Source organism: Aethalodelphis obliquidens, unplaced genomic scaffold (assembly GCF_003676395.1).
Source record: "Aethalodelphis obliquidens isolate GAN/ISIS:26980383/991018 unplaced genomic scaffold, ASM367639v1 scaffold36, whole genome shotgun sequence".
NCBI classification, from domain to species: domain Eukaryota; kingdom Metazoa; phylum Chordata; class Mammalia; order Artiodactyla; family Delphinidae; genus Aethalodelphis; species Aethalodelphis obliquidens.
Genome location: NW_020837980.1, coordinates 11,377,335 through 11,388,425, shown reverse-complemented (window position 1 = coordinate 11,388,425; position 11,091 = coordinate 11,377,335). Strand labels below are relative to the sequence as shown.

Sequence of the window (11,091 nt, the reverse complement as noted above, 5' to 3'; positions counted from 1 at the left end):
TATATATATATATATATATATATATATATATATATATATATTTAACCCTTTTTCTATTTTGTTGAGTGTGTATGTGTATGCTTCTGTGTGTGATTTTCTCTCTATAGCTTTGATTTTACCATTTGTCCTATGGTTCTGTCTGTTCGTTTTTTGTTTTTTTTTTTTAAGTATGGTTTTTAGCACTTGTTATCATTGGTGTATTTGGTTTTTGGTTTGGTTGCTCTCTTCTTTCTTTCTTTTTTTTTTTACTTTTTATGACTTAAAAACTTTTTTAATAAGTATTTTTATTTAAATAACTTTATTTTATGTTACTTTATTTTATTTTATCTTCTACTTTCTTTCTATTTTTTTCTCCCATTTATTCTGAGCTGTGTGGATAACAGGATCCTGGTGCTCCAGCCAGGCATCAGGGCTGTGCCTCTGAGGTAGGAGTGCCAAGTTCAGGACACTGGTCCACAAGAGACCTCCCAGCTCTAAGAAATATCAAACGGTGAAAATCTCCAGGAGATCTCCATGTCAACGCCAAGACCCAGCTTCACTGAACGACCAGCAAACTACAGTGCTGTACACCCTATGCCAAACAACTAGCAGGACAGGAACACAACCCCACCATTAGCAGAGAGGCTGCCTAAAATCATAATAAGGCCACAGACACCCCAAAACACACACCAGACGTGGACCTGCCCATCAGAAAGACAAGATCCAGCCTCATCCACCAGAACACAGGCACTATTCCCCTCCACCAGGAACCCTACACAACCCACTGAACAAACCTTAGCCGCTGGGGACAGACACAAAAGACCTACAATAACAAACCCAAAACAATTAAGAAAATGGGAATAGGAACATACATATCAATAATTAACTTAAATGTAAATGGATTAAATGCTCCAACCAAAAGACACAGACTGGCTGAATGGATACAAAAACAAGACCTGTATATATGCTGTCTACAAGAGACCCACTTCAGACCTAGGGACACATACAGACTGAAAGTAAGGGGATGGAAAAAGATATTCCATGCAAATGGAAATCAAAAGAAAGCTGGAGTAGCAATTCTCATATCAGACAAAATAGACATTAAAATAAACACTATTACAAGAGACAAAGAAGGACACTACATAATGATCAAGGGATCAATCCAAGAAGAAGATATAACAATTGTAAATATTTATGCACCCAAAATAGGAGCACCTCAATACATAAGGCAAATGCTAACAGCCATGAAAGGGGAAATTGACAGTAACACAATCATAGTAGGGGACTTTAACACCCCACTTGCACGAATGGACAGATCATACAAAATGAAAATGAATAAGGAAACACAAGGTTTAAATGATACATTAAAGAAGATGGAGATAATTGATATTTATAGGACATTCCATCCAAAAACAACAAAATACACATTCTTCTCAAGTGCTCATGGAACATTCTGCAGGATAGATCATATCTTGGGTCACAAATCAAGCCTTGGTAAATTTAAGGCAGTTGAAATCGTATCAAGTATCTTTTCTGACCACAACGCTATGAGACTAGATATCAATTACAGGAAAAAATCTGTGAAAAATACAAACACATGGAGGCTAAACAATACACTACTTAATAACCAAGAGATTACTGAAGAAATCAACAAGGAAATCAAAAAATACCTAGAAACAAATGATAATGAAAACACAATGACCCAAAACCTATGGGATGCAGCAAAAGCAGTTCTAAGAGGGAAGTTTATAGCAATACAATCCTACCTTAAGAAACAAGAAACATCTCAAATAAACAACCTAACCTTACACCTAAAGCAATTAGAGAAAGAAGAACAAAAAATACCCAAAGTTAGCAGAAGGAAAGAAATCATAAAAATCAGATCAGAAATAAATGAAAAAGAAATGAAGGCAACGATAGCAAAGATCAATAAAACTAAAAGCTGGTTCTTTGAGAAGATAAACAAAATTGATAAACCATTAGCGAGACTCATCATGAAAAAAAAGGAGAAGACGCAATGGAATTATAAATGAAAGAAGAGAAGTAACAACTGACACTGCAGAAATGCAAAGGATCATGAGAGATTACTACAAGCAACTATATGCCAATAAAATGGATAACCTGGAAGAAATGGACAAATTCTTAGAAATGCACAACCTTCCGAGACTGAACCAGGAAGAAATAGAAAATATGAACAGACCAATCACAAGCACTGAAATTGAAACTGTGATTAAAATTCTTCCAACAAACAAAAGCCCAGGACCAGATGGCTTCACAGATGAATTCTATCAAACATTTACAGAAGAGCTAACACCTATCCTTCTCAAACTCTTCCAAAATATAGCAGAGGGAGGAACACTCCCAAACTCATTCTACGAGGCCACCATCACCCTGATACCAAAACCAGACAAAGATGTCCCAAAGAAAGAAAACTACAGGCCAATATCACTGATGAACATAGATGCAAAAATCCTCAACAAAATACTAGCAAACAGAATCCAGCAGCACATTAAAAGGATCACACACCATGATCAAGTGGGGTTTATCCCAGGAATGCAAGGATTCTTCAATATATGCAAATCAATCAATGTGATACACCATATTAACAAACTGAAGGAGGAAAACCATATGATCATCTCAATCGATACAGAGAAAGCTTTCAACAAAAGTCAACACCAATTTATGATAAAAACCCTGCAGAAAGTAGGCATAGAGGGAACTTTCCTCAACATAATAAAGGCCATATATGACAAACCCACAGCCAACATCATCCTCAATGGTGAAAAACTGAAAGCATTTCCACTAAGATCAGGAACAAGACAAGGTTGCCACTCTCACCACTATTATTCAACATAGTTTTGGAAGGTTTAGCCACAGCAATCAGAGAAGAGAAAGAAATAAAAGGATACCAAATCGGAAAAGAAGAAGTAAAGCTGTCACTGTTTGCAGATGACATGATACTATACATAGAGATTCCTACCAGCATCTTTGGTAAAGTAGCAGGATACAAAATTAATGCACAGAAATCTCTTGCATTCCTATACACTAATGATGAAAAATCTGAAAGTGAAATTAAGAAAACACTCCCATTTACCATTGCAATGAAAAGAATAAAATATCTAGGAATAAACCTACCTAAGGAGACAAGAGACCTGTATGCAGAAAATTATAAGACACTGATGAAAGAAATTAAAGATGATACAAATAGATGGAGCGATATACCATGTTCTTGGATTGGAAGAATCAACATTGTGAAAATGACTCTACTACCCAAAGCAATCTACAGATTCAATGCAATCCCTAGCAAACTACCACTGGCATTTTTCACAGAACAAAACATTTCACAATTTGTTTGGAAACACAAAAATCTCCGAATAAACAAAGCAATCTTGAGAAAGAAAAAAGGAGCTGGAGGAATCAGGCTCCCTGACTTCAGACTATACTACAAAGCGACAGTAATCAAGACAATACTGTAGTGGCACAAAAACAGAAATATAGATCAGTGGAACAGGATAGAAAGCCCAAAGATAAACCCATGCACATATGGTCACCTTATCTTTGATAAAGGAGGCAAGAATATACAGTGGAGAAAAGACAGCCTCTTCAATAAGTGGTGCTGGGATAACTGGACAGGTACATGTAAAAGTATGAAATTAGAACACTCCCTAACACCATACACAATAATAAACTCAAAATGGATTAAAGACCTAAATATAAGGCCAGACATTATCAAATCTTAGAGGAAAGCATAGGCAGAACACTCTATGACATAAATTACAGCAAGATCCTTTTTGACCCACCTCCTAGAGAAATGGAAATAAAAACAAAAATAAACAAATGGGACATAATGAAACTTACAAGCTTTAGCACAGCAAAGGAAACCATACACAAGACGAAAAGACAACCCTCAGAATGGGAGAAAATATTTGCAAATGAAGCAACTGACAAAGGATTAATCTCCAAAATTTACAAGCAGCTCATGCAGCTCAATATCAAAGAAACAAACAACCCAAATCAGAAATCGGCAGAAGACCTAAATAGACATTTCTCCAAAGAAGATATACAGATTGCCACAAAGACATGAAAGAATGCTCAACATCATTAATCATTAGAGAAATGCAAATCAAAACTACAATGAGATATAATCTTACACCGGTCAGAAAGGCCATCATCAAAAAATCTACAAACAATAAATGCTGGAGAGGGTGTGGAGGAAATGGAACCCTCTTGCACTGTTGGTGGGAATGTAAATTGATACAGCCACTATGGAGTACAGTATGGAGTTTCCTTAAAAGACTACAAATACAACTACCATTTGACCCAGCAATCCCACTACTGGGCATATACCCTGAGAAAACCATAATTCAAAAAGAGTCATGTACCAAAATGTTCATTGCAGCTCTATTTACAATAGCCATGACATGGAAGCAACCTAAGTTTCCATCAACAGATGAAGGGATAAAGAAGATGTGGCACATATATACAATGGAATATTACTCAGCCATAAAAAGAAACGAAATTGAGTTATTTGTAGTGAGGTGGATGGATTTAGAGTCTGTCATACAGAGTGAAGTAAGTCAGAAAGAGAAAAACAAATACCGTACGCTAACACATATATATGGAATAAAGAAAAAAAATGGTCCTGAAGAACTTATGGGCAAGACGGGAATAAAGACACAGACCTACTAGAGAATGGTCTTGAGGACACGGGGAGGGGGAAGGGTAAGCTGGGACAAAGTGAGAGAGTGGCATGGACATACATAGACTACCAAATGTAAAATAGATAGCTAGTGAGAAGCAGCCGCATAGCACAGGGAGATCAGCTTGGTGCCTTGTGACCACCTAGAGGGGTGGGTTAGGGAGGGTGGGAGGGAGGCAGACACAAGAGGGAAGAGATATGGGGACATATGTATATGTATAACTGATTCACTTTGTTATAAAGCAGAAACTAACACACCATTGTAAAGCAATTATACTCCAATAAAGATGTTTTAAATAAATGAATAAATAACCATTATAAACGTTAGAATTTTGTATATGTTTTGACCCAGCAATAAAATAAAAAAACAAAATGTGTATTTTATTTTGATCACCAACTAACATTATAAGTGACATTTTTTAGGCAAGAAAACATGCCCAATTCTATCTTCTTAAAAAGCTGTCACGATGTAAAAACACAGAAAGTACATGTGTAGATATACACAGGAAAAAAGAAAAAAAACCCAACAAAGAGATTGACTGGATAATTGAGAGCAAAACTGCCTACTTTATCTCAGTCTAGAGTATTTTTTTTTCAGTCTAGAGTATTTTTAAATGACATTAAGTAAAATGTCAACTGTTATGAAATTAAAGATCAGAGCTCAGACATGCAGAAGAATTCAAATAAGATCTAGGAAGTAAAAGATAAATTAAGTGAGCACATAGAAATTAACTTATTTTTTCCACAAAAAAAATTATAATTTTGTTTTGAGGAAAGACTTTAATTTTACTTTTGTCAAATATGGACCCAGTTCATAGTTGGAATGTGCCAATGCAGTGCATAAAACAAAAATTCTGTATAAAAGGCCAATAAGATGTGTTACCATGTTTATTCCTGTTCCAGAGGATGTCTCACAACCTGCAAGACAAGCTGACATGTATGACAAACCATCATTTCCACATACAGGGTCCCATATTTTAGTTGGACAGTTACAATCCATGTTGCAGTCAGCAAGGATGCCATTTCCCACATGTAAATCTCGTTGCACTCTGAAATGATTTAAAATAATGCCATGGATATTGAAAGAATATTAGAGCATTTTCTTTTTCTTTTCAGCTCAGTTCCCAATTATATTTCTTCTACTTCCCAAAATAGAAGCATAAATCTTCCAACTGTCAATGTATGGCTTGGATACTATAACTCTGCAAGAAAATACACCTTTGGTGACCACAGCCAGTTTTTCAATGATTTCTTTCAGGTAAACAAAAGCCAATAAACAAGCATTACCTGAACACCTACTACACAGAAAGTATTTTTCCAGGTATTAATTAGAACTCAAAAATGAAGATGAACAAATCCCAGTGTTGGTCCACATGGTGGAAAATAACAAGAGAGATCATATTTTATGAAAACAATCTCAAGGGCTCAAAATCTGTAAGAACAAAGTCTGTAAGTGCAATTTATAATGTATATAATACACTTAGCTCCAGAAACAACTACTTGAGTAGACAAATATATTCTTCTAGTATAAAAAGTGTTCAGTGATCATCAAGAAGACCAATTAGCAGCTATCCATAAACAAGACACCACTGTGAAAATCCCAGAACACAGTTGTGAGGTTGAAGCACCTCCTGAGCCACAGAGACTGAGAAGGATGACCTTAGAAGGATAACAGGAGCAATAACACTCTGAGCAGATTGCCCCTCCCCCTGGCTAGCACAACACCACATCAAGACAGTCCCCCTAAGCCTATGGTTTCTCCAGTGGGAAAAGAAAGCCCAGTGCCCCCAGATTGTTGAATGCTCTCCAGGAGGCCCACTCAGATCTTTCCACAGGGGATCACTGGGAGAATCTGGGGGGTTTGACCACTGGAGAAGGAGAGGGGGGAAGGACTTACAGAAACCAGCAGTCAGATCTTGGTAAACTGAATTCCTGCTTGCAGCAGTGCCCAAGCAGGGATCCCAGCTAGTGCCTCTGCCCATCTGCAGAGCTGAGTAGTGACCCCATCTGGCCAGAGAGCTCGGTTGGCAGTTCTGCCTGGTTTGGGTTCCCAGTCAATGTGCCACCCTGGCCATGGAGCTCCACCCAACTGCTAAGTATAGCCTCCACTCCCACCCATCCAGAATGCCTGGCCAGAGAGCCTGGGCAGCCACAGAGCCCATCCTACAGCCACAAAGACCCTGAATAGTCAAAGGAATCTTGAGAAAAAAGAATAAAGGTGTAAATATCACACTTCCTCATTTCAAACCGTATTACAAAGCTATTGTAATTAAAAGAGTATGGTATTGGCATAAAAATAGTCACATAGATCAATGGAACAGAATAGAAAGCCCAGAAAAAAAGCCTATGCATGTATGTCAATTAATTTACAACAAAGGAGCCAGGAATATATACAATAGGGTTGGGAAAGTCTCTTCATAAATGGTGGTGGGAAAACCAGACAGCCACATGCAGAAGAATGAAACTGGATCCTTATCTTACACCATACACAAAAATCAACTCAAATTGATTAAGATTTAAATTTAGGACCAGAAACCATGAAACTCCTAGAAGAAAACATAAAGGGTAAGCTCCTTGACTCCAGTATTGGCAATGAGTTTTTTGGATTTGACAACAAAAGCACAAGTAACAAAAGGAAAAATAAATGAGTGGGATGACGTCAAACTAAAAAGCTGCTGCACAGAAAGTGAAACCATCAATGAAATGAAAAGGCAACCTATGAAATGGGAGAAAATAGTTGCAAATCATATATCTGATAAGAGGTTAATTTCCAAAATATAAAGAACTTATACAACTCAATAACAAAAACCAAATGATCTAATTTAGAAATGGGCAGAGGACCTGAATAGACATTTTTTCCAAAGAAGACATACAAACAGCCAAACAGGTAAATGAAAAGGTGCTCAACATCACTAATTATCAGGGAAATGCAGATCAAAACCACAATGAGATATCACCTTACACCTATTAGGATGTTTAAGGGGATGTCTGTTATCAAAAGGAAAGAGATAACAAATGCTGGCAAGAATGTAGAGAAAAGGGAAACCTTGTGCACCTTTGGTGGGAATGTAAATTGATAGAGCCACTGTGGAAAACAGTATGGAGTGTCCTCAAGAAATTAAAAACAGAACTACCATATGATCCAGCAATTCCACTTCTCGGTATTTATCCAAAGGAATGAAAATAGACGATTGAAGAGATATCTCTATTCCTGTGTTCATTGAAGCATTATTCACAATAATAACCAAGACATGGAAATAACCTATGTGTGCATTGACAGATGAATGGATAAAGAAAATGTGGTATATGTATATATACACACACACACACACACACACACACAAAATGGAATATCACCCACCGTAGAAAAAGAAGGAAATCCTGCCATTTGCAACAATATGGATGAGGCTTGAGGGCTTTATGCAAAGTGAAGTAAGTCAGAAAGAGAAAGAAAAATGCTATATGATCTCACTTATTTGTGGAATCTAAAAAAACTGAACTCATGGAAACAGTAGATTGGTGGTTGCTGCGAGGTAGGAAAAGGAATGGGGAAAGGTGGTCAAAGGGACAAGCTTGCAGAGACGAGGTGAATAAGTTCTGGGGATACGATGTACATCCTAGTGACTATGGTTAACAATACTGTATGTTTTAAAGTTCCCAAGAGAGTAGATCTTAAAAGTTACCATACACACACACAAAACCGTAAATATGTGAGGTGATGGATGTGTTAACTAACCTTATTGTGATAATCATTTTGCAATATATAATGTATCAAATCATCAGATTATACACCTTAAACCTACATGATGTTTTTTGTCAATTATATCTCAATAAAACCAGGGAAAAAGAGTTTTTTTAAAAAGGGTCTAACACAGAGAAAGACAAATATCATATGATATCACTTAGGTGGAATCTAAACAAAATGATACAAATGAACTTATTTACAAAACAGAAACAGACTCACAGGTGAAGAAGACAAATTTATGGTTACCAAAGTGGAAAGAAGGGAGGGATAAATTAGGAGTTTGAGATTAACAGATATACACTATAAAAAAATAAATAGAATTGTATAAAAAATGAATAGTTTATATAAAATAAACAACAAGAACTACTGTATAGCACAGGGAATTATATTCAATATCTTGTAAAAACCTATAATGGAAAAGAATCTGAAAAAGGAATACATATATATATATATTTATATATGTGTGTGTAACTGAATCACTTTGCTGTACACCTGAAACTAACACATTGTAAATCAACTATACTTCGATTTAAAAACAGATCTAAAGGTCTAACAAGATTACTTTTCTTATGTTCAATGTAATATGATGAAAAGAACGCTAGCATGGGAGTCTAGAAACTGAATTAAAGTCCTGACTCATGACTAGATTATGCCTTTTTACATATTTGCTCTGGGAATCAGGATAATTGGAGATGGAGATAATCTTTAAGATTTTACCAATTTTAAATTCTATTTTTATACATTGATGGAGTTGAAGAGGTTTTCCATGACTCCCTTTGTCATTTAATCTCTCTGAATCTCAATTCTTCATCTGTAAAATGGAAATAACAACAGCTATCTTAAATGGAATTTGCAAGACTCAAATAAGATAATATATAAAATTACTTTTATGATTATATATTTAATATTATTCCAATTGTATAGTCCTTGGTAATTTTAAAGGGATCATTTTAGGATGCTCTTCATTTCAGCTAATCACTCCATTATCTAGATATGTCCTACAAATTACTTTTAAAAATTCATATCACTATGCAAAACCTTCCTGTGAACCCAGGTAACCCTCAAAATGCAAATCTAAAACCATTCAACAATATAGATATACCTATACAAATAAAATATATAAATTTAGATAAGCATTGATATATCATGTATTAGGATTCAGTTACATTAAATTTAAGCCCATCGTGGAACCATATAAAGGTGATTGAGACTGTATAGTCAACTCTTAATTTTACCTATTTATGGTTGTATAAAATGTATGAATAACACATCCTAATACAACCTAAAACCATAACTAGTTTCTGTGATATTCATTTTACTATCTACTAGGATATCACAAAGATAAACACACACACACACACACACACACACGCAATCATAAGCTCACTAGCTCTGTGATATATTCCCAACCTCTTTAATAAGATGGAGAAAGACCACAAATTCCTGCCAATAACTCCAATTAGCAAATAATTTGGTCATGCGTAATCACTGTAGAAAATATGTTATTAACTTTTGACAGAGTATGACATTCATTAGAAAACAACATACCCTTCATAAGAGGTGGTTATGCCAGCAACTGAAGAATTATCACAGATCATGAGAAAACACAAAAAATAGAGAAGGTACTCAATTAAAGATAACCAACATCCTATGTGGGCAGCTTGTATGACAGTAATCTTGAACTTCTTCATAATTAAACCACCAACTATATATCCAATGCATATTGGAGGTAAGTTATAAATACCTATAAATGCAAGTAAAATATTATGTACAAAGTGACTTAGCAAAGGAAAAAATATGATAACACATTTATCTAATATGTCTCACATAAAAAACCATTTAGGTCCAACTCATAGTGAAGAAGCCTAATTTAAATTTATCCCCACTTAGTTATGTATTACATACAGAGAGATTTTTAAATGCCCCATAACATTGAAATATATTTTGGAAGACTGTTATCATTGTCATTCATTTAATTAATAGCAGTAAGTTGTAAATTTCTTGTATGCAGAGATCATGGTCTATATCTCTTTTCTTAGGATCTAGGTAGAAGTGACAAGTCAAAGTCGACCAGTCATTTATTGCTTTCCATTCTTTCGGGTGGGATTTTATATATATAATGATTTGTATATAACATATACAGTATTATATAATCATACATAGAATGATTTGTATGATTCTGCAGCTTTTTATTCCCACTCTGATTGTTAAGAATTTGACTCAGCTCAAGGTATTTTAGAGGTACTTTGCTGAGCCTGTGATTGTCAAGTATCTTTACATTTCATGTCTTGCTGCTACTGACTAGCACTCTCCCTCCCCCAAGCCTCCCCCCCAAAAAAGGGAAAAGACAGCCCTAGGTTTCGTCCTTACAGTGCCAGGGTCTGTTCACTGAATCACACTCTTGGGAGAGCTTGTTTAATATCCATTCTCAAGTCCCATTCCAGAGAGTCTAATTTAGTATATTTGAGATGGGTCCCAGGTATCTGAACTTTTAACAAACACTCTAGGTGATGTGGGTACATGTAATCTGGAAATTCTCTTTTCAAAACAGTAAAAAAGATCCCAGGAGAAACTCAGGGTGGAGTAGAACCACCGAGGTTAGTGTGGTTGCAGGAAAATCAGAATGTATGGGCTGCAGAGACATCTCAAAACACCAGGGGAGCCAGGG

General features: G+C 35.8%; 1 protein-coding gene across 3 annotated transcripts in view; it reads right to left on the bottom strand.

Moving 5' to 3' along the window:
• Nucleotides 1-11,091, bottom strand: part of SLCO1A2 (solute carrier organic anion transporter family member 1A2) — a 47,771-nt gene that overhangs the window by 14,872 nt on the left and 21,808 nt on the right. For all 3 annotated transcript variants that reach the window (XM_027129242.1, XM_027129241.1, XM_027129243.1), the window contains 2 exons: nt 9,972-10,167; nt 5,562-5,727 (listed from right to left, as the gene is read on the bottom strand). In XM_027129242.1, the coding sequence (XP_026985043.1) occupies nt 5,562-5,727; nt 9,972-10,167 (362 nt within the window). The remainder of the gene's footprint in view (nt 1-5,561; nt 5,728-9,971; nt 10,168-11,091) is intronic.